Source organism: Pyxicephalus adspersus, chromosome 1, assembly GCF_032062135.1.
Source record: "Pyxicephalus adspersus chromosome 1, UCB_Pads_2.0, whole genome shotgun sequence".
Lineage (NCBI taxonomy): Eukaryota > Metazoa > Chordata > Amphibia > Anura > Pyxicephalidae > Pyxicephalus > Pyxicephalus adspersus.
In genome coordinates, this window is record NC_092858.1 from 45,340,136 (window position 1) to 45,365,124 (window position 24,989).

General features: G+C 37.2%; 1 protein-coding gene across 3 annotated transcripts in view; it reads left to right on the top strand.

The window, feature by feature from the left end:
- NCKAP5L (NCK associated protein 5 like) overlaps nt 1-24,989 on the top strand; it is a 56,834-nt gene that overhangs the window by 12,625 nt on the left and 19,220 nt on the right. For 2 of the 3 annotated variants that reach the window (XM_072409548.1, XM_072409563.1), the window contains exons 2-3: nt 20,492-20,550; nt 24,127-24,228. In XM_072409548.1, the coding sequence (XP_072265649.1) occupies nt 24,130-24,228 (99 nt within the window). In that variant the 5' untranslated portion in view covers nt 20,492-20,550; nt 24,127-24,129. Of the gene's footprint in view, nt 1-14,077; nt 14,163-20,491; nt 20,551-24,126; nt 24,229-24,989 lie in introns of those variants that run through there. The other variant, XM_072409556.1, reaches the window with a different exon arrangement.

The window sequence follows — 24,989 nt, forward strand, 5'->3', positions numbered from 1 at the left end:
AAAATGTTACTATTGTTTCATTGTCAGAAAACACATGTGAAATTTAAAGGCCAAAAGTTTAATCATGTTGCATTCTATTTTTTTTATTCTATTTTTGAAGGGGAACAATATGCAGTAGTTTGGATTATCAAAACAAACAAAGCTGTTATAGAGCTTACATTTCATTAAAAAATAACATCCACTTATGCTGGCATGACCTTCTCTTAAAATTATATTCTATATGTACGTGGAAAAAGAGTTGGTGTCCCATGGAATACAGAGCAGAATAAATCCCTGAAAATATTTTCATGGATCTTTTTTTAAATAAACCCAGACTGAATTGTACTGCTGTGCTGTTGATCTAATACAAACTTTCAGGTAGCAGTTGCAAGAAGGTGCAAAAAGCCACAGATTTTCTCCATGTGCTTCTATGTTCAATTATTTTCCAGGCCTTTGTTGTTTTATAGGGAACCTGTACTGAAAGTAATGCAAAAGTGGCCAATGACATATGTTGTTTAGATTTCATGTGTTGGTAGAGTAATTCTCTATACAAAGGTTCTACACAACATGGTCTGTGTCACAACTGATGCATTTGTGCCATCAATGAACCCAACTCCTAAATTCTGATTGAAAAAATCGAGGTGTATGCTGTCATATCCTCGTCTTCCCAGCCACTTTTACCTCATCTGTGACCCCTTCTTTAAACATCTTCATATATCTGTGCACATTGCTCTGGTCAATGATGTCCTCTCCATAAACTTTCTGTATTCTGTTATGGATGTCACAACCTGCACCCCGACATGTTGATTCTGCTTGGAATGCATTACTCACCTTCAATGAAGTTAGGGTTCTAAACACATATGGGGAGGAGGTGTTATTCTTCCAACATGTTATATTTGTCCAATGTTAAAAAATATTTGCATTACTTTCAATACAGCCTTGTTATAATTCTGCATATATATTGTGCTTTAAAGGGGAAAAGGTGACACATGTGGAACATTTCTTCAATCAATTCCAAAAATTTCTATTCCTCTAAAAAAACTTGTTTTATCAGATTGTTGCCCATACACCAAATTTAAACTGTTATTGATCCTATAAAAATGAATTCCCTATATGACAAGCATTGCTTAAATATCAAATACGTTTTTGGCTTTTCCTGTTAAAGTACATTCACATCAGTAGACCGTAATCATTGTTTTGTTTCTGTTTGCTAACTGTAATTGCTTTGCTTCTTTTCAGTGCTTAATTGCAGAAAACTATACTTGGCATAGCACTGGCACTGAGGAAAGGGGGGAGGGGGTTTAATTGATCATTTTAAAATTAGTTTTGAAATTGCAAAAGAAAAAAGACAGGCTTTATTTTACCAGCTAGCCAAGCGGCTGTCTGCACTAATGAAGTTTTGCCGGCAGAAATCGATGAGTAAGCTAAAAAGATCTGTAACACGGGTCCTCTGCTTTTTAACAGACTTTAATTGTGTATTATTTTTATCTACTATGTGTGGAAAAAAAGCCGTAGAAGTCGCAGGGGAATTAGACTTTGATGTTTTACATGACTTGTCAATTCTAGCCTTAGGCAAGAGATTACAAGGCCAGTGCCTGCTTGCTGTGGCATTCCTAAAGAAGGATGCATTTGAAGTGGCTTCTGGATGCCATTTCCTTAGCAGACTTCACCTCACTTCCTGCCCGGGCCTGATTACAGCTCCTGTTGGGGTGGCCTTTCCTGGCTGTTTTCCTGTTTCTTTACAGGGGGTCTGTAGAGATGAAACACTGTGTTTATTGAGGGACCAGCTTTTTCTAATGCCTTCACTGACTTTATTCTTTAAACATATAACTTATTACAGATCATCTTTAACATACCCAAAAGAAAGAAAATTAGTACAAACACTATGCATTGTGACACCTTAGAAAAACTAACAAAAACTTTGTATTGTCAATGTGCACAGCTGCAGGTAGTGAAGTGGGACGATTCTTTTGTGGCTGCTTCTTTTATTACTAATGGAATACTTCAAAGTTTCTTAATGTCTTCCTCTGCAGACACTATCCATTGTTTAAAGAAGAATTTTTCAGTTCATTTAGTGTACCTTAAATATGTGTTTTGTCGGATTGCCACATGCCAGGTTATACGTAATTAGGATTGGAGGACGGGAGCAAAACTTTTGAAAGCAACTCTCTCTCCCCAATTAAAATTGAAGAGCCCCCAAATATTGTTCAAACAGTATTAAAATATATATATTTAAATCTTGAATTATATATTGGAGGTTAATTCATATGGGTAAATACGTTTTATTAACAAACTGAAGGTAAAAATGAAAAATAAAACCCACATCTTAAGTGGCTCTTCTGGAAAACAGAAACAAAAAATGTTTGAATTTTAATTTGCCTCATACACACAGATTTTTTTCACCTTAAAACAATTGTTTGGGATCATCTTGGGTGAGTGTGTACAGGTATCCTCCAAAGTCGTGAAGGAGGTTGATGGTGATCGACCATTTTGCATCTCCAATGATTTGCTGCATTTTTATTTTGCTGTGCCCCTGCAGCAGATCACTCCCGCTTATCCTCACACTTCTCCTAGAACAGCTCAGCAGATAGAAGTTGAATCTTTTATATTGCATTGCTTTTCTGTTGTCACATTGTTAAATTGAAATGCTTGCATCTTTCTTTGCAGAACTGCTCTCATGAGTAGCAAGGTGGTGCAAGTCAGAGGTGTCAGCTCTTGGTCCCTTAGATCACATACACTGGAAATATACCAAAAAAAGTATTTGCACATATGCATGAAGATAAAAACTATTTACAAACTAAGACTTATGTTTGTGATTGTCTTGGGTGAAAATCTAGTATCCGTTCAGCTGTTCCCCTGTATTGTTTACTTGGGCAAATAGATGAGTTATTATTTTAATTTAGTTATTTATTTGCTATATTAGTTTTCCAAGTACAATGAGAAGAATAATTTCAATGGTCAAAGTACTTCTTTGACCTTGACCTATTCAGTAATGGTGATGACAGACGGGAACTTATACTTGTCTTTTTACAGTGAGATAAGGGCTCATGTAATGAGTTATCATATCTTCTCTATTGACTTGTAGAAAGGACTCAAACTGTCAGTGAGGAATCTTCTATTCTTGAACAGACTGAAACACCTTTGAAGCTATAGTCGGGCGCTAAATTTATAAGTGTGTTGGATGCAGCTTGATTTGCAGAATGTAACATCCAATTAGTGGCGAGAAACACATCTTGTTACTTTTATTGGCTGCTTTTGTTTTTAGCTTATTTTTGTTGTTTGCGTCATTTTAATGAGAAAGTCCTTTGGTTCTCAAGCATCATTAGTAATTCAGGAATGCCTCATGTAGCCATAGCTGGAGGATGACTTCACTTCCAGAGCCAATTAAGAAAGAACATGAACTTTAATTATTAGAAAAAGGTTCAAAGTAAGCCAAATGAATAGACCCAAAATGTATTCTTTTTTTTTTTTTTTTTTACATAATGAAGAAACGGACTAGATGCTACAGTAAAGATGGGAACAAAGTTTTTCTGCAATGGACTAAAATCACTTCATAAAAATGAGGCCTGTGCTGCTAAAAATAGCTAGTTTTGGCAGTGCTCCCTTTTTCTATTAACCCCCCTAGCCCTCCCTCCTTCGTCTACGCCTTACCCTGACTATGGGAAGTCCCCATTAATTGTAAATGCCTGAGTGAAGGGAGCAATACATTCAAGGCTCACAATGCAGCTGCTGGCCAATACAGCTGAGTTTGCCTTTGCTGCCTTACCCTGCTGTGTAACCCAATTGGGAATTTAAATATGTCATTTGTATCATTTATGTTTTATCTTACAGCAAATTGTCCTCTTTCCCTGCAGGTGGGTTTACATTTCATACCTGAAACTGTACAAAGCTGGGTGGCGAAATCTCTAACTTTACTAAGTTCAACCTAAGTAACCTGTGCTGAGCTGTCCATGTGGATTGCTAAAATAATAGTTACCTGGTTGACGTTCTATCCAGTATCTTCAATATCTTTAGTCACAGACCTGAAAGTATACAAACCATAGAGTTCAGGCTTTGATGCTTCATCCTTTTACCAGTTTAGTGACTTCATATGCTGAAATGGAAAACTTTACAGCGACTAGCATTTATCAGTAGCAGGTCAGCACTGGTAAACCTTATACAAAAAAATAAATAAAATGAATTTCCCCAAGCAGATAGCCTGGGTTTGCTTCAGTTAGGTATGTTTGGGTTTGGTAAGTCTATGTGTCCAAAACATGAGGTCAGCAGACTACCTAAATATACCGAATGACCAGTTTTTTTTCCATCGTCAGACTCTTTTTTTCCTTGATGGCATAGACATAATCCAAGATGGCATTGCCAGGATTCATTGTGTTTATATTGGAAAATAATGGTTCAGGGAACATTAGACATCACTTTCAAACAAGAATAGGTCACTACAGACCAGACTTTGCTGGAGTGCTGGAGAAGACGGGACAGCAGACAGACTTCCCCAATCATCACTACAAAACAGGAATGCATTTATGGACAGAAATAAATGCATAGGAATATAAAAAAAAAATCCCTAGGCCAAAGTTTTCCATAATCAAAGCTAAGCTTGCCCTAATCATATATTGGAGTGTGTGACTTTTTTGACCAGGCAGTTTATTTGGATTATGACAGCTCAACCTAACCCACGTTTTAAGCTGAGACCCTGTTGTAGGTGCAATATTCTCAAGAGTAAAAGTTGCTCTTTATCAGCAATAAAGTGACAATTAAAGGAAGCCTGTATTAAGGGATGTAGAAGCTGCCATTTGAAAATGGAAGTTTCCTGACTGCTTTGCTTATCTAATTATTGAGAAGTTAAGAACAGCCGTAACAGTAAGTCACAGTCAAGTGACGTAAGTCACAAATAACAAGCGTTCTGGCTTGACTTTTCATGAAGCCAAAAGCGACTACACAGCTAGCAATTTCAGATAGAGATCAATAAATGGTAATCAAAATTTTGGTTCCCACTAAAAAAAAAAAAAGTTTACATCCAGAAATGTCTGCACTAAATGCAACTGGTTTGCTGTTGTTGATAAAGATTTTGCATATCTGCAAGGTGCTTTAAAAGTTGTACATTAGTATGCTAGTGATAAACACATTGACAACCCTTCATCTTAAGGGATATATTGTGACTTCTTGTTATGGACCAAATAAAGCTCCTGTTCAAGAAAAAAGCCACATATGTTAATGTCTTACTGTTTCTGTTGATGCTTATTATAAAGGTGCATGGTCCATGGGAATGGTAATTATAGGAAATTTGTCCTGTGCGGTTTAATAAGAAAAAAATGTAATCAGTATAATTGTTGTTCTTGAGTTGATTGAGCCAGCCTACACATTTATTCTGAAAATTAATTTTTTCACGGGGCTCTAGATACATCTTATCTGGTGCTTGTTTTTTCCTCTTGTGTTTAGCTAATTATTACACAGCAATTTCTTTATGTAAAACACCACAGGCTTTTATGACACTGATATCTTGACAAGATCATTGTCTTTAGTTGGCAGGGAAAAACTTTTTATTTTTTTCCAAAGCAACTCTTTTCATTATTGTGCACAGTAAAATTCATACCTTGATTATCTTCTCCTAGGGTACTGCACAAAAGTGGCTATAGACATCCAAATATGCATAAAGACCTTTGGGATGATAGGGAGGCACTGCTTTATCTTGATATCTTGTTTATTGGGTATGCACTAGGTTGCATGGAACCTTTGGAGATTCTCTAACATATCCATGAGAAAGAATGTTTCTGATGATGGAAATGCTCATTCATGCACTGACTGTTCATGGGTACCACTTCCAATCTATTTGCATTTTTTTTTTCTAGTTACATTCAGTGTGATGTCTGAAAAAAGTCTCAGACACTTTTACGCATTCTGTCCAAAGCTGCCAGGTCATTGCCTGTCTTCTGATGAATGGATAAGCATGTTTAACCATAGAATGTAAAATTGCATATTCAAAGGATTCCTTCCTTAAAAACCACATGACAAAAAAATAGCTATATGGCTATAGGCAACTAAACCTCTTTATGAATCTCTAACCTACTTTTAAAATTGCTTAAGAAGATCTTCCAATTAAACGTAACAACCAATGGGGAAGCTTAGGAAGTCTATCCAATCTTGACTTTTGATGAAACTCATGATTTGCAAATAATTGCCCAATTTAGTGTTGTCAGTTCTTTTGCATTAATGCATGTTGTGTGAAGGCAGTCTATCTTGTATGGGCTGCCAACGCACAACAACAGACTTAAAAAGGACATGCAACGTTTCCTTAGATTCAATACAACACAAAGCACAGTAGTGTATACCCATGTGTTTCGTTATCCTGCAGCTGTTCATTAAAATACCAAGGCAACATAATAATGCGTGTATTGTCACATTATTGCAAAGATATGTTTTGGCCCTCAATCTACTAACTTTTTTTGACACACGGTTTCAACCTTCAAATGTGTAATCCTAGATTTATTATAGGTGACAGCATATATACTTCAGATGACTTTTAGAGAAAAGGTTATTTTATTAATTTAGATAGAGAATGCTTTACTTAAGAGGAATGTACAATTTTTCAACTTCCTATTAATAAGAAAGAGGTCTGCGTAAAAGCTATACATTGCATGTATGCTTTGGCTTAATAAAACAATTAAGTGAAGCAGAGTTCACCAAAAATACACACATTTTGGGAAAATAAAGTTCAGGAGCTGCCCAGCCATCAGCTAATGCGAGTCATTGTCTTACTGTCAGGTAAAGTCTAATAAGAAATGATGTGCAGGGAATGTCAACAGAACATTACACTGACAGCCAAGGCTCCTTGCCGGTTCAGCTGAATCCCTGCAGCAAAGATGCAGGTAACTAGGTGTTGAAAGATTCATGCGGTCAAAAGACAAAGCAGAAATTGTAGTGCATTTCCCATCACCATTTATTTATTGTGTTTTTGTAAGGTTTGGCATAAACTTAACAATAGAAGTGTATAGCCCATATCTCTGTGGCACAAATCTTGACTTTGGCAATGGAGCTCTAGCCACCTTCCACCCATCACTACAAATATTATCCACAGGAGTGAACACAAGAGATATCAGAAATCAATACTTGCATTCAGGTCACGTCGTGCCCAGTAGATATAGACCCACAGTTCTTCGATCAGTATCAGAGACGGATGTTCAGTTAAGCCTTGTTTTTATATGTTTGAATTCATGCTAACAAGTCTTCTTTATCAAAAAATTCTGCCTTTTCATTACATTTCCAACTTTTGACAATCAACTTTGCTGATTTTAGGCTGGATTTTTTTCATGGCTGGCCGTGATCCTGGCTCAAAAAAGTAGACTTGTGAAAGGGAGTTTTAGTTAACCCATACAATGTTAGTTACAACTTCAAACTTTCTTTAATGAAATAATTATTATATCACATATTTAAAGATTTTCCTTATGCCTTATCTACATCTATGCATGTAAGTTTTATTGTGTAATATCATAAGTCTTGAACAGTGTGAAATCTATACATATTGCACTGCATTGCAAAATAAATACATTTTATTTTTTTTATTTAAATTTTGAATATTGTAGTGTCATGAAGTATTTATAAACACGCCTTAAAAGGTAGGTTTTCCAGGTATAACAAAAAAAGATTTATTAGCACTGTTGAAGTGCAAGATGTCCTGCAGACCAAATAAACTGTTCCCAATAAAACCAAATATGTGTGTTTTTGGTTTTAGATGTTTCATCTGTTGCCACCAAATCCTCCATTGTCCTGTTATCATTTACTATGAGTATCTATTGTTTCATAGTAGGTGGTACTGTCTTTTCATAGAGCGGGAATACACACCTTTGCAGCATTTAGTAAATGGCGTAGTAGAGAAGAATAGTACTTTTTCCACATTGTTAATTTCATACAAGGGCAAAACAAATGAACCTGACCCTCAGACGCCACATTGCTTGCAAAATAAAAAGAACACATTGCCTTGCCACTGGGAAATAAAAAGCAAGTGCTTTCTGTGGGTTCAAAGTGAATAGGCACACTTGGCATTCCTGACTTTCTCAGCAGCGGAAGTCTTTCTTGTATTTTTTTCTTTTTGCAATGTGCTCTGGAAATTCCATCTCTGTATTTTTTTTTTGTATTTATTTTACACTGAAGCTTTTCCCACAGTGCTTTATATAGAACCATTTACATCTGTCCCCTACAACAAGCCAAATATTCACTTCACATATAAAGCTGATAGGCTATATTCATGCTGACGCTTGAGAGCAGAGCAGTTACTACTTCCCAACTGCCTCAATCAACTTGCTGGTTATGCCTAAAATGTACTAAGTGATTTAGGGCAGTTGCAGGTATAAACTTGTTTTTAAATGCCTCTGAAATAGTTTCTTGGTGGATGGGCTTGTAGAGGAAGTAGAAGTGGAACATTTTTGATATCTTTGTATTTCCTGAAGGTTCTACATAGGTCGCCATTTTGTTCAACGGAATCAGGAAGTAGCGATAAGTGGTCCATTTTTTGTTTCTATAATAATCATGAGCCATTTCCTGTCCGGGGAGCTGCTTGCCAATGAAGTTGGTGAAAGTGGTCTACTATATAATTGATCCCCAGAAAAACATAGCAGTTGTAAAATGTAGCACCCTCAAGGAACTCAATGAGCAAGTGTTTTTACAGAATTTAAATGCTTAAAAAACAGTGGCAGGGCCATTTACAAAACTTCCATATGAAGATAACCTAAGGCTTTGCATTGTAGCAGTAGCAGTATTTTACTAGTGGTAACCACAGAAAGCGGTACAATACCCGCTTTGAGCAAAGGGAGAATAAACACCTGGTTAAAATCCATATGCTAACCAGCTGGCAGTTACTACCAGTGTGTAAACTAAGCATAAGGTTAGAACAATCAAACTATGCTTCGTTTAGGGCAGGAATGCAGGCATTCCCACCATTCAGCCACTCTTTATAAAAGATCGATGACGGCAAGCTGCTTTTTCACTGTACAAGGGCCTTACAATTTAATGTTGTCAAGGCAGTGACTAGCTAGTAGCTAGATCAGCTCAATGATGAGGTCCTCTCTGTGCTCTTTACTCCTAACAACAAGGCCCTAGTGTTGCATTTATGGAATTGCCCAACAGTGATGCCCCTAGGGTTTAAAATAGAGCCTATTGTGTTACAATTTAAAGAATACAACGAAAAGTATAAACACATTAATTACTTAGGGGCTTTTTTTGGCCTAGACTTTAAATTTAGGTCCATGTTATTGAATTGCAGTTGGTTTAATGGTATGGATACAATGCATTTTTCTTAATATTGCATGCAACAATCAGATATGTTTGGGTGGCCAGATGTACTTGTTTCTTTTTTTATTGTGTATGATGTGATACAGGAAACTTTCTAGTAGTAAAACATCACATGTCTTCCTCCATCCAGTGCACAGAATACGGTTACACAAAGGATGTAGTCATCTTGCAGTGGATGGATCTCCGCACACAATAGTATCCCTATTTTACTGTTAACTTCCGTTTGGCAGAAAATACATTTGCACATCCTGCACTTTAAATTTTAGATTTAGCTGGGCAGCTAATGGCATTCATATATAAACAATGTACTTCCCCAGTTAAAAATAGTTATATTTGTACTAATGTATCAATGTTTTCTTTGCATTATAGCCTTTAGGGAGGATGGAGAATTATTATGCTAAGTATTATCTTGGTAGATTCTTCATCCGGTCACCTAAATTATTGGAATAGAGGTCAGGATTTCTCTGCATTTAAGCTCAATTTAACACACCTTGACAAAACTGAGCAGATAGTATAGTGGTCATTATTGCTGACTGCTACATCTGAAAATGCCACTGCCCTGGCTGTAATGCTAGGTTAAGGGTTTCATTATTTTTAATGAAAGTATACTCTTGCACATTGGGTGTCTGGAATTCCTTCAAACTCACAGTTGCTCACTCTGTGCTCCCACATGGCTCAATCAATACTGTTAAGTGGAGAAGGGAGCAATATCATCCACCTTCCAACATAGAGCTTGCACAGAGGTGGTGCAGCATATTGGAGTTACAGGAATACGAAGTACTGTAGTTGAGCATAAGTGAGCTAGACATGGGCTTTTAAAAGACGTGGGTTGCGTACACACGTTTAGTAATTGTCATTAGAAAGGATCTTTCACGATGTCTGAACGAGCGCTGTACATACTGCTCTATGGAGAGGGGAGAACGGAGAGCACCCTGCTGCGTTCCCTCCTCTTCACTTTCATTTTAATCATTCGTTGTTCATTGTTCATATATTTGCCAGGATAGATCCATGAATGGCGAGCACTGTACACACGCCAGATTCTCGTCTGATAGCCCCTGGATGGGAATTATCTGACGTGTACGTAGCCTTTGTCCTGAAGTCATTGGAAAAGAACATTATAAACAGTAATATTATAGAACCCCCGGCTCTTCAGCTAGAAGACACAGGACTAATACAATTGTTTTTTTCATGGCAGTTTGATAGCCATTCTTGAATTGCATGCACACTCTTTTTCACCATTTTTGCTTGCAGCCAAATTACACTGAAGCCCATAGGTTGGTATTCCCCATAGCAGACGTGTCTGTGGTTGGGATCATGTCCTTGTTTAGGTATATGTTTGCATTTCTAATGCAAAGAAATAATCTGTCTTTTGACTGTTGATTTGTTGAATTAACACACACTTGCAGTTCAGTACTTTCTGTGTGAGCTTTATGTATGCTGCGGTCCATTGCCATGTTTTGTTTTATGTACAAACAAAAGAGATATGGCAAACATTTTCATCCTGTAATATTGCTGCTGAGCTTATCTCATGTACTGTAGTTGTTGTGTTCTATATGGAAATGTTTCTGTAGGTGATTTTGCCAGTCACATGCCCTATAAACGTTTTGACGGTCATATGAGCATAAGTAATGATTAGTGCCTGGATGCCACTCACGTGTGTTCACTTAGTATGAGCACAAGCTGAGAGGCACATGAATGCCAAGCAAAGGTGCAGTGGGATTGGCAGTTTCCAGATGTACAGCTGAGACCCCACATGTCTGTATGTAATAATAAATCCTTCGGCTCAGTTGGAGGTATAGCAGAAGGAGGGGGTATATATTGCCTTACATAACCCATCCACAGCTGCTGCATGAGAATACAATGGCTTGTATGAAACAGGCTGCAGGGTCAATTCAGAGAGGCGAAGGCTCTGTCCTTTGCTGATTTCTGCTACAGGCTCACTTCAAATACGACCTTTCATTGGCCACTTAGCTGGTAAAGGCTGCAGATCGCCAGCTGGGAAAGGTATGGTACCCTGTGGGCATTCATCACTTTTATTATTGTGCCTGGACGTCTCAAGCCACATTATTATAGTTGCCAACCATTAATAAAGCTTATTACAACAAACAATCCATAAGCCTCCTTTTAACCCTATTATTGCTGAGTAAACCTGACAGCACACATGATCTTTAAACCTGCTGTCAGTGAAACTCATTAGGCAGTGGTTTCTAAGCTTATTTTGTACGCTGAACTGGTTTTTGTGAAAAACTGTTAACATCAAGAAAGATGACTGCAGCCGTCCATTATCAGCACAAGGGATGGTTTAGCGGTATCCCTAGGCTGTAATCGGAGTACCTGTCCTAGATCTATAAGCATGAAGTGTACAATGAACGGTGGAATAAACCTCTTCTGTATTAATTACCATTGGTGATGAACAGGTACATGGAATATACAGGACTACAGTCTTTTGTTGTGTGAAATTATATAGTGACACATAACACAACTGTTGATCAGAGATACAGTTACTGTACGTATTGTTAGAGGGAGTTATGTGCAGAATGCTGACCCAGTTTAAATCGCAGCATTATCAGCCCGGCTTGCATAATCTTCATAATTTTCAGAGCATTTTGCCCTTTTGTGTAAGTGACATCTGATATGGTGGGTTACATTACTTCATTTACATAGCTGTAAAGTGATAAACAGCAGTGCAAAAATACCATTGCTGGAATCTTTTATGAGAAAATGAGAAAAATACAACATAGAAGGCCTGTTAATGTTAACATATCTGTCAAGGGTAAGTCGTCATGCTGTTATAAGGCATATTTTTCATCATGTATAGTGCATCAAAGAATTGCAAACTGATCTAATCTTGGATGTAGGATGTCACCGGCATTGAATTTTTGTATTCTTCCAGTGTGTTGATAAATTTCTGTCTTCCAAAAACCTACATTAATTGCTGCCACTCAATGTAAAATCAGGAATATTTGCCACAATGTTCATAAATATGAGAGTAATTTAGTCTAGTCATCCTTGAAATGATTGCATTTCTCCACATATCACAGAGACAGGCTATTTCCTAATTTATACTTTATTTTTGTTCAGTTCAGACACAATAAACCAATGCATTTATTTCTCTTGGGAAAGATTTTTTTTTCTAGCAGCTGATCCATCCACACAATTTACACCACATCCTATAATGGCTGATCCTGATAAACTTGAGATTCTTTCATATGTGCAGGTTAAAAAAGCATATAGTGGAAGATCATGAAAAACTAGGAAAGCATGTGTGCAAATATGTCAGTTATGTTTGGTTTTGGACAGAAGGGAAGGATTAGAATCCCTGACCTTTTTTGCCGCTATCCATTGCAATGTTATTCCTCCTCACCTATGGTAATAGTCCAAGAATATGTAACAGACCAGAGTTATATATTAGTAAATATTTCAAATAGATTTGGCATTAGACCTGATACAATCCTCAAATCTGTTTTCAGGCATCCCAATAGATATTTTATTGATTTATATCAATCTGCCATTGATTGGGAATTACTGATTGGTGTGACTCCCTCCATTCTGACCACAAACCAATAAATGTAACTTAGCAGGAGATGATTTTTGCTGTTGGTGGTCATAGAATGAGGGGGGGGGGGCTTTATAATTTTAGGAAAAGGATGTGGCTTGTGGAAAGGTGTGCCATGGTACCTAGTAAGCTGACAATATCTGGGAGATATGTTATCTACCTTTTCATACACCTACTGACCCATGTATGGGCAGCATACCCTCTCCTACTATACCATAATAAAGGATTATTAAATATTTCCTTACTTTCTCTCTGGTAAAAATCAATGTCATCTTCACGGCAAATGATCAGATATCTCCCTAACATGCTTCAAATAGCAGTAAAAATATCAAAAGGAGTTCAAATCCTTACCCACTCCATCCAAAACTAAACAAAGTTTTTACTGGACACACACTTTAATACCACAGTGTTCACTCTCCTAAAAGGTCTCTGTTGTAATATATATGGATATTGCCTTGCCTTGCCTTCTGATAGTTTCCTTGTTGTTTGACCTTAATACAATAGGTCACTGATCTAGAACAGGAATGCAGCCATTGAAGTCAAGAGAGAGAAGTCAAGATTCATGATCTGAATTTTCCTCCAAGTAGCCTTATCCTGTTTTTTTTTGTTTATTTTTTTATTCCAGTTTATTACTATTAATGGCAAAAGCCCCATGTTTATTGTCTGGCCAGGTAAAATATTAGCCATTTTCAACCCAAGTCGTAGGTCAGAAACCCTTAGATCAGTATGATTTCCAGGCAGCGCTTTTAAATAGTTTCTTTAAAATTATACTAAAGTTTAACTTAAAAGAGTAAAAACAACTTCAATACTTGATAAAAGTCATCGATAGGCCAGTGTCTGAGTTTTGGATATATTTTTCTTTTTCTATAGACATGGGTGTAACAATTTAGTCATCCTTGGTGAAGATCTAAAAAAGATTTTTGGAATCATTATAGGGATATGTGTTAAAGGCCTGACCTTGACCAAGAAAACTCTTGGTAATATGGCTGGCTAACCCTTCCTATTGTTGTGTGACAGAAGGGAAGACACTTGTTATGTGAGGCTGGGGGAAGGATTGTCCCTTAGGGCCCTGCAGGCTGCAGTGCATGTGTGTATATGACGTGGGCCTCTCTTTACATCATACAAAAGGGAAGGGGGACCACAGGCACTACAGGCCAGGATGAGCACACACTGATCCTGGCAGGGATTCAGCCTTGTCCCCCTCCCTTTTCTCCTCCATGTCCCTCAGCCCCCTCCCTTCTTCCCTGCTGCGCCTGTGCTAGCTAACAATGCAGCACAATAACCAAGGCAGCCTGCTCTCAAAGAGCTTCTATGAAGTGAGCGCTAAGAAGGCGGCAGGCTAGAGGTGAGCTGGTATTGGTAGTTAGGCTGGTTTACTGGTTTTGGGTTCTTTACAAGATTGTGTGTTATTAAGACTTTCCAGATCTACAAAATATACATCACTAGCTGGCATCATCAAGACTGCTGTAAACGTCCCAGCTACCCGCAGATGTTGCTTTACTAACTTGATTTATGTTTGTTTTGTGTTGGCAATGGTTATAGAGCTTCTGCATCATCTTGTGTGCTTATTTCTTTCATGTGATGAAATGGTACTGATACATTCTAACCTAGCGTTGTTAGTTTATCAATGGTGGATATTGCAGTTTGCAAACGCCACTCTGTGTTGTGCTGATAAGATAACGGAGAATGATGGCTTACTAGGACTTCCAAGTTTAATGGTGTCAGATCATCTGCAGAATTTTTCACATACAGTCACCTTTTTATGGTAAAAGTAACAATTCATTAGAAAGCACTAGGTTTTTGCTTTTCCAAACAATGTTTGTGCAGTAATGGGAACTTTACTAAGTTAAGCATGTAACTAAAGAGTGCTCATTGTATTATTTAGGAGGGTTTGGTGCATGTCAAAGTTATGCTGAATTAAAATCAGATTGATACCCCAGAGTTTTAGTTTGGTTTTATGTCTCTATCCAACATTGTATTCCATCTCTTGTGTCATAACGTTGCGACCCATGGTAGCTCCTTTGGTGAGGACCTGTGGGTTGTACAGCGGTGCAGCATGGCAGAGTCTGGCAGTGCCTGGTAACAAGGATCATGTGTTCCCATACTTTCTGACAACACGGCTTACGGCACAAGCTTCTAGCATCTACCTTGTTTCGTAGAGTTTGTTGCCTGATGTCAGCAATAATATAGAGGCTCAGGACAAAAATACATATATTACTTTGTATACTGTATGCAATGACTGATATGGTAAATGGGTTTTCTGCTCTTACAATCTTATTAGGAACATAGTTTGTTTGGATTTATCAGCTGACACTTTTTAGGAAAAGGTTAACTAGTGAGTTGCTCTAGGGTGACTGATCAAGCTGGGCATTTTTTGCAGCAAGGACTGCGATAATATTGAGGCGCACATCTGTTGCAATGATCTGCAAATCTGTAACAATGGTTTAATTATTTAGCAATACAACGATTGTTATTATTCCAGCATTAATGGTGTCACTGTATTTATGCCCATGTGTATTTTGCTGCTTTTATATTTGTAATTGTATTTGTATTTGCATTTGTATATCGGTACAATGCTCACAAAGCTTTATGCATACAAAAACTTGTGCCAGTGACATTTTAATAATTTTATGGAATGTGTGTATGTTGTAGGTAAGATCTCCTGACTATAGAAAATTATACTTTTATAACTAGTTGTTTCAGTTGGAAACTTGAAGTATCAGTGTCTGAGCAGGCGATAACCTTCACTAGTTCAGTGTCAGTACTGTAAGGACACTGCAGTAAGCTGAGCCTTCATCTACATACTGTCCTTGACTTTTCAGTGTTTTTTGAGCAATTGTCTCTGCAAGTTTTGTTACTGCAGAATGTTGCTGTTCTTCATATCTTTACATTGTATTTAAAACAATTTTTACCCCAAAATTTCAAATATCATTTTGTAAAAACCTGAATGTGTTATAACCATATTCATTTGTGATATATATATATATATATATATATATATATATATATATATATAGCCAATCACTTCTGAGCACTGGGTAGCAATTTGTGTCGTCTGCAACATGTGAATACAATACTTTGATGAACACCGTCTTCTGACTTACAGGTGTATTTGATAAGATAGTGCAGGTTCCTGGAGCACAACACTAACCAATAACTGAAATGTGAGTTCTCAGTTTACCGTAGTAACTTGGTAAAACAAAGGGTCTGATTTTATACTCAGAATAAAATAATGCAATGTATAAAAGATTTATTATCTGATTCAGCCATGTGTAACTTGCCTAACATATGCAACATTTACCCATAGTTTTTGGTTTATTCTTCAATGTTGATTCTAAACATATTTGTTCTCAGTATTGGTATAGATCAATGATGCTTTGTCTGACCCTGATAAAGAAATGGTATTGTACCATAACAAACCCGGCCATTAGTTACTAGTCCGTACCTGCATGTAAGGCTTGTGTTGAGCTTTATATTTTAAAGCCATTGCCATGTTCTCTTCATAATCTTCTAAAATGTAACTTTCTGTTATATCTACAAATATGATATTCATCATAGGCCTGTTATTTGCATCAGTGTCCCTATAAAGATAAATAATTCTGAGGACCACCCATGGAGTAATTAGTTTCCGGACAAACAGTCCAGCTGCCTAAGTTAAATCACTGTCACTGTTTATTGAAACTGATTAGTAGTCATATTTGTACCAGCTACGTACATTACATACATTTATTTGCATTCTGAGATATGGACAGAATCGCTGTGTGATTTATAATTTTGGAATCGATTTTGCATTACTGAACCTTCCTGAATCTGTTTGACAGATCCCATCCACCCCCATGGCCTATCTCTTACACCTAGGGACTGGGCTTCATCTATTCTACATCCCTGGAATGCAATATAGTCCTGTTCTTATAGGAGTACATAGTGCACTGCCTCTCGCATGTCTTGAATGCCCTGAAAGATAATGTACTGCTGTGAAATCTGATTATTTTATACTAAATACTCCATCCATTCCTATTTGAAAACTCTGAATACCTGACCTGAATGACAAAACAGTAATTAATTCCAATACAATTTCTTGTCTACATTTTTTTATATTAAGTGTAAGTGCAGTGCTTTTTTTTAAAGGTCTGTGCACTCTAAATAATTGTGTTCCAGGTTAGATAATGTGATTTGTTTATTACTACAGGTTTCACCATTGCACATCCTTTTGACTCTGTGGCCAGTTGTGCTGTCCTTTGTTGCGTGCAGTTTTCAGGTCAAATAACCAGGCTCTCTCATTCCTTTTTGAATGTCCTCATGTCACCGGCACGCTGCATTACTCTGATATACAAAGCAACAATTCCCCGGAGCTGGCCTGTGATGTGTAGTAGTGCTGTATGTGCTGGGGTGCCTGCAATGCAGTGTCCTGAGATATATCTCCAGTATTCTGAACGGCACCTATTTGATAGAAGGGCAGAAGCTGCCTACGTGAGCCTCGTCCTAAAGTGAGAGCTCTGGTTCTTTTTAACTCCCTAGGTGCTTTTGAATGCAGCATTTTCCTGACTCACCAGTTACTCAGCAGACTCTCTAGTGATTAATAGAACTCTATAATGATATATGATTTTCTTGTTCAGCCTCAATTAATGGAAGGGCTAATCCCATTGTGTTCCAGTGTGAACGTCAAAGCCATTTTTGGCCTTCATGTTTCGAGATGTAGAATGGGCCTGATTTACAAAATTTGTTTGACAAGTTATTTGTTCTTGTAGTCTCATTCCTAAGATCATATATTTCTAGAACATAAAAATGTACACCAAACCTGGAGTCTTTCAGGAAATGAGTTCAATTTCCTTTTCTATAATTTTTTTACATCATCTCGTATCGTAGATATACAGATTGAGGAGATATGATACACGATTGACGGCTTCAGGAATGAAATGAATGACAGAATCATTATATCTTTATGTTAGAACTTTGAATTAAAACTGAAAAGAACTGTTTAATGATTAGTTACTCACATACAATTCTAAGAAAACTCATGGACTCAATTTGGGTACAGTAACAAAGCAAATCTCAAAAAGTGCTTCTGTAGACTACCATTGTCTTGATATCCTTTTTTTTTTATAGTATTTGTATATCTTTAACCTTGTAAACCCAGGTTGCGCCATTTACAGCTTCTATGCATACATTTAAATAAAAATTTAAATGCATACATTTAATAAAGTTGATGTAAAAGCAATATGGTGGCTATTGGTGCCTCTGTCCAAAAAGTAGAGGGAAATCCAAAGGAAAGGAATTGCTATAAATGATCTAATAGTGACACTAGGTAATCCTAAATGTCATTTCTCATGTCTTGTAAGTATTGGTAGAGACGGTTCAGAACCGATTTTTACCTGCACTTAGCCCATAGGAACTAAATAGAATCAATGTACTGGTTCAGCAGAATACATTTTCATTGATTGTACAGAAAGAGGAACCTTTATCAGAATTCTGTTGAATATTTACATTGAGCTGACCTATTGTACTACTTCCTCTTATATCTGTAATCACCGCAATCCTAATACATTTTAATGTGCAATTTGGTTTAATGGTAATTATTTATGCAAATAAGGGTTGACATAATTGCTTATTATATTTTCAGTCTTTGGAATGTGCTTTGTTTTTTCTGGTGGCTGTGCTGGTTCTCTTATCTCAATGCAGGTCCAAAAAGACAGGGTCTAATTAAAAACAATATGAAACGTCCCAAATGTCTTGGTAGCCAGTGGTTATGTGATTTGTTTTGTTCTTTGCCTTGGTATTGAGTCTCATGGGAGGCAACAGGATCAATGTTGTCTTATACATGATAAGCAAGAAAACGTTTTATTAAATAAAAAAAACTAATTAAGAGTCCAGTTGAATTAGAAATGTTTGTTAGTTAGCAGTGTGTTTTTTTGTTTTAGCATGAATGCTAATCCTCCGTTACAGCATGTTTCTATTACTGAGATTACAGGGTGGTTTTTGGGTCTCATGTACTGGATATACTTACGAACAAAATAATGTGCAAATAATACATGTATGTCACATAGACAGTTTATTCTACCGACAATCTAATGTTTTGGATAAGTAATTGATCTTCTATAAGTTTAACCAATCTTCTTGAAATAGTTTAGTACTCGAGTATTGTTGTATTTGAATTTGGTCCATTTGATGTCTAAGTAATCAAAGGATAATAGCTGCTCCTTCAACCCTCTAACATTGACATTATTTTAGTATAATTATTATTATTACACAGTATTTATATAGGGCCAACATATTACAAAGTCAATAGTCTTGTCACTAGCTATCCCTCAAAGGGACTCACAATCTAATGTCCCTACCATAGTCAAATGACTTTAGTACATTCTAAGGTCGGTTTCATGGGAAAGCCAATTAACTAAGTGCATGTTTTTGGAATGCCAGAAACCCAGGCAAACATGGGGGGAACCTGCAAACTTCCGAGATTCGAACCTGGGACCTATAACTACAAAGGCCAGAGTGCTAACCACTGAACCACTTAGCTGCCTATGAAAGAACCAGAAAATTTTGAGCCCTAAATTGCGATTTCCACAAAGTCTTCCTCAGTGGAAGAAATAAGTATTGGATATACCTTCCCCACTTTTGCTACAACTTTTTTGTTATTTTATAAACCATGGCTCCAATTATTGAAGTGTAGTGTGGGATTGGCACATCTAGCTATCTACATGAACGTACATATATGTAGGTTCAGAGGTGAACACTAGTAATAACTGCAACTATGATTTGAGTGAGTTGAAGCTTACACAGCTTTGGACTTTAAACATGTAAAAACACTGGTACTTGTTTATTGGCCCAGTCCTGTCACATTTATTGAAGTACTGGTCATTCATTTAGCCTTGGAGATAAATACAATGGCAGGGCAAGTAAAACAAAAGGGAACATATGGTTCCCGGGAGTAGTGCATTAAAGCAAGTTTGTTTACTGTATGTATCTCAATGTATTTATGATTACCATAGCTTGGGTTGCTATTTTTTTTTTTTGCCTTAAAGATGGAAGTATCATCTTTTTTTTAAAAAAACTTGTGTAAATTGCATATACAGGCTTTTGATCTTTTGAGGTTTTATGTAACTTCACACAACAGAAAAGCTGTCAAAGAGGTCAAGCATAAAATGGTGATGCAATTCTGCAATTGAATGAATATTGCAGTGAATCTATAACACAGTAAACACAAATCTTCAATTCTAGCTATCAGTTGCAGTGAAATAATAATTAGGTTTAAAAATGCCAGTGTATTGTACTAGGCCCTGCCTGTGCACTAACAGGGTAACATGAGGTAATCAGTAGTGCTGTAGCGATCAGGTTATTATACATTATGCAGAGTCAAACACTTAATTACTGAATGGCCTAGAAGCACAGATCTCTAATGCAGTGTGCATTGTGCCGTGCAGAGAGCTTAAAAACACACATCATTAAAGAGGTCAGAAACAACTGCCTAACAGATGTGATTAGGATCTCGAGGGAGTAATAGTCCAGGGTTAGACCTCTTGGATTAATGGTTTGGTACCAACACAGTATGTCAGCTTTTTCTGAAGATCAGAGAAATGGAACTTGCAATCTAATTGAAGATGAGCCATAGGGCTATATGGTTAGTCAGGGAGCATTGTTTGATGGTTCAATAACAGTTTGATATTTTTATTGTAGGTTGGGTGACATGTGGACCCTGTGCACACCAAGCTCCCGGGTATGAGATCACAAATGAGGTAAGATCAATAGAAAGGTTTGTTTCTGTGTCCCCAGATGTTTTGTGCTTGTGAATACACGGGTGACCTGTTTCTCTCTCTCTGGGGCTCCACATACAGCCCTCCCACCCAGATGTACATTCTATACAGATCCTTGTGCATTCTGGGAATCGCCTAATCTCCGTAATCTGTGAAACCAGATGGGGGGGAAGTGTAGTCACTTATTTGTCATTAAAGTGAGATGATGACTATAGCATGTCAAATCCATGTTTTTTCATTACTACATGTAATCATCTATCGGTATGCAAAAGAAAAAGGTGCTTTTGCTGTAGTATTATAATAATAATGCGAATAGGCCCCAACTCATGACTATGCACAGAAAAAAAAATGTTTTATTGTCCATATATTATGTAGCCATGTCAGTAAGTTTATTATCTACATGAATAGTGTTTTATGTTATACTGTGTATTGATCTGTGTACCCAGTCCCGAAGTTTCTACTGTGCTTATGATTGTAGAAATGTTAAGTTTCAGTGTTGATTGATTCTGTATATGACACTGCTATGTCTATGGGTTCTCTATGATGATCTGGGCTTGCGGTAAAGCTTGCATAGAATAACAAACCAGTACAATTTAATTTATATTCATAAGATGATTTCAAAATGTTAATTGCTATAACTCACTGCAAAGTGTTAAACTAAATCTAATATTCTACAAAAAGAGTCTATATCAGCACATTTAAAACATGTGCATATGCTTTACATAACAAGGACAAAAAATAAATGGTGTATATGGCAAAATCTTTCCAAATGACATGTAAACTATTGCCAAGAAAAAAAAGAGGACCCTCAATTTTATGCCTAGATCAGCTATTTTTTGAAGCAATAAAGGATTATTCTTCATTGGTTGGTATCATCATTATTCCAGTCAACCTTTTTCTTCAGTTTTTATGGTTTTAAGGCAAAGAGATTTACTGTCTTTGTTTTGTGTTGCCCTCACTGCCTTCAAAATCTGCTGAGATAAGTGGACATGGAAACATATGTTCAGCCACAGATCGACTATAATACTGTGCACGACATGGTTACCATATCATACTACATTTTTTATTTATCCTTTTTCCATGCAATGTATGTTTTAGGAATTTGGAATGCAATCTATGTATACAAAGTTAAAAGCTTAGCTCCAGGTAGATAGGATTTCATTAAATAATGCAGATATATCTTTACAAACAATTTAGTGTATGTACCTGAATTTGCTTTAAGTACCTGTAGGTTGTTGCAATTCCCTGTACAGCAGAGCTAAGACTATGAGGGGTAGGGCAGTACAGGGACCCATAGGGTGGGCACCAGAGCGTACACTGAACATACTTGCAGGAGGAAAGAGCAGAGTAACAGAGAGGTGAGCTCATCACTCTTCTGCTTTTCCTTTAATAATCACAAGCTAGGTGAAGATGAGACCTAGTTGTATTACCCAAATGCAAAAGAGAAATGTCAATAATTAAGGCCAGCTGTGCTGTCTGTACAAATTTTAGAAATAAGTGGACAAAAATATAACTCCTTTGGCAGGTGAAACTTCCCAAAAATATGTATTCTATCTCCGTATTTAGCTGGGTTTCTCAAGTTTGGCTTTATTACAAAGCAGAATAGACTCTGGAACAGAAACTATCTCTAACAGACTTATTCTGAATTGTCTGCAAAGTAAATGTACATTATCCTTAAATGTACGCACCATACTGAACTGCTGATCCAAAAAACTTCCCAAACTATATTCACATGGCTTTCCAAGTGCTATAGATAACAGAAGATCCTCACAGTACTGACTGACAGATCATATGACTTAATACAGTAAATGTGTTACTCCAGTATGTGCACAGAATATATTTTTTGCCAGCAAAGTCTTTTAATGCTGAAATCAGTAGATGCAGTACTTTGGGGTCTGACATGTATGGGTCCATTGTTAACTTTTTCATTTTCTGCTATGTATTTGGTATATAACTGATTCTTAAAACTTGGTCCACTGTTGACAGGATTCTGTACGGAATTTATGCCAGATTTTGGTTTCGATTATTGGAAGATTACCTACCAGGGGTTCATATGGGGCTGTGACTTCATACAGCACCTATTGTTGTAGAAAAAGGTGTAAGGAAATCCAAATTTGGCGCTCCCATGGTCACATGCATACTATATCTGGCAAAGACGGATTGGTGAGGTGTATTGTACACTTTAAATAAAGCCAGAACTGAGTTAAGTTTGTAACCTATCCCTGACCTTCTTCAGGAAACACTACTTGTCAGACTGATCTGGCTTAAGTGCTTTTTGAGTCACTTAAGCTGCGTACACACCTGCAATTTTTCTCGTTGGAAAGGATCTTTCACGATCCTTTCCAACGAGAAAAGACTGCACGATGCATGAACGATGCTGTACATACAGCACCGTTGATGCTCTATGGAGAGGGGAGGGGGAGAGCGACGGAGCGGCACCCTGCTGCGCGCTCTCCCCTTCCCTTTCATTAGGATCGGTCGTCGTCCATCGTCCATGGATCCGCCAGGACGGTCGTCGGACGATGGACGACGACCGACTGTACACACGGCAGATTTTCGCCCGATAATTGGCCGATACCGATTATCGGGCGAGAAAAATTTGCCGTGTGTACGCAGCTTAACATAGAAAGATTGTAATGCCATTGAAGTCATAATCCCCATTATCTTTGTCCTTGATTTACCTAATTTTGAATCCAGTGAATTAGCATGACAGTCATGCAACTAGCATTTTCTGCAGTAGAGGTCAGAAATGGCCGACTCCATATTCATCTCTGTGCAGATTTCCTGCAAAGCTCAACTAAACCCTGCATTAAACAAAGGAAATTATATTACAAATTAGGTTTATACGTGAATACAAACAGTTTATAGAAGTTGTTGCTGAATAGTGGTCCAAGAATGCTTGCAAGGTGCATTACAACTTTGGTATCTGTGAATTCCATCAGTGGAAGTGTCAGGCATATGTGACACACAAGGTAAGTACAGCAATAGATGGCAGACTACAATGAATACTGTGTGTCTGCATTAGAAGGGGCAGGACTTGGAGTCACGGGAAGTAGGTAGCTAAATTTAAGACCTTAGTTTAACGGGAAGTCCTGACTATGTTAATACATACACAGCTTCACAATTTCACAATTTGTAAAATTCAGTCCTAAAGATACTACAAACAATTTACACTTATCGATTTTAGATTTAGTTGTGATTGGAGTCTCTATAGATGCTTTCAGATGCTGGTTTTGTCTGTTTTCATTGCTCATTTTATTACTTTAGTCATTATTGTTGTATAGTTCTGCGGGTAAGACGTCTGCCACTTTAATTAAAGGTCTGCAGCTGGCAGGAAGTTCATAGCCCATTGAAAACACAAGTCTATGTTTAGTCTTTGGTATTCTTAGACCCAAGTTTGTGTCTGTGCCCTGATTCATTCCTCAGTTTTCTATTTCTGATGTTATTAGACGTCGCTTGTGTTTTGTTGCCTATGTTTTGGAGTCGGGCACATTGTATTGCGTTGTCCATATGTCAAATGTCAGTCACTACTAAGCTTGGGTATATTCCCTCTTTCAGAGAATGACGTCGGAGGTGGAGGACGAAATCCGGCTTATTAGTGGAGGGGTGTCTGAGCCGCTAGTCATCCAGGAGCTTGTGGAAAGATTACGGGAGCTTGAGGTGAGGCTAATATATGTATTACCTTGTAAACACACTATGAGAATGTATAATTATTACCCATAATAAACAGAGGTGTTTCCCAGAGGATGCTTTCCGATTTGTATTCAGGATTTGAAACCCACAACACCTCTTTTCCTACATGTCATTGTGTATACCTTGTTTGAGTTAATAATTATTTAAAGCTCTCCAAATTCTACCGAGTCACAGATAAACAGGTATAATAAAAACACATGAAATTGTAATGAAAAAAAAATCAATTGTTCTGTAACATACTGCTTCATATACATGTCAGCTGAATGGGTTTTTAAGCTATGTGTTTTGGCGATGGAAAGAAAATACTTGATGGAACATATTTGCAGTAATTCTGTGGATGGACGTTTTTATATACAGATCCTGCAAACACCTTGCTACCTTCATTTGGTCACAACAGGATTCTTAATCATGATACTACTTTGGAATAAATAGAAAATCTGTGAGAAGAGTTGTAATGTTTTGCCTGATTCAGGGTGAGGACATTAATAGGTTTAATTCACAAAGCTTTAACACAAGGGTAAGAATATTTATTGTCAACTGTGTGACTGTTCTTTTCAAATCTACTTGGGACAAGTGTACTTCAGTTGTAAATTCCCCTACTTGTCTTGGGACCAATATAGCTGTTTATAGGCACTCTGCCTACTTAGATTTCATATATAACTTGAGTATGATTTGGCTTCTGGGACCTTTACCCCTGAGTAAGCTTGCATAGAGTTTTGGCAAAGTAC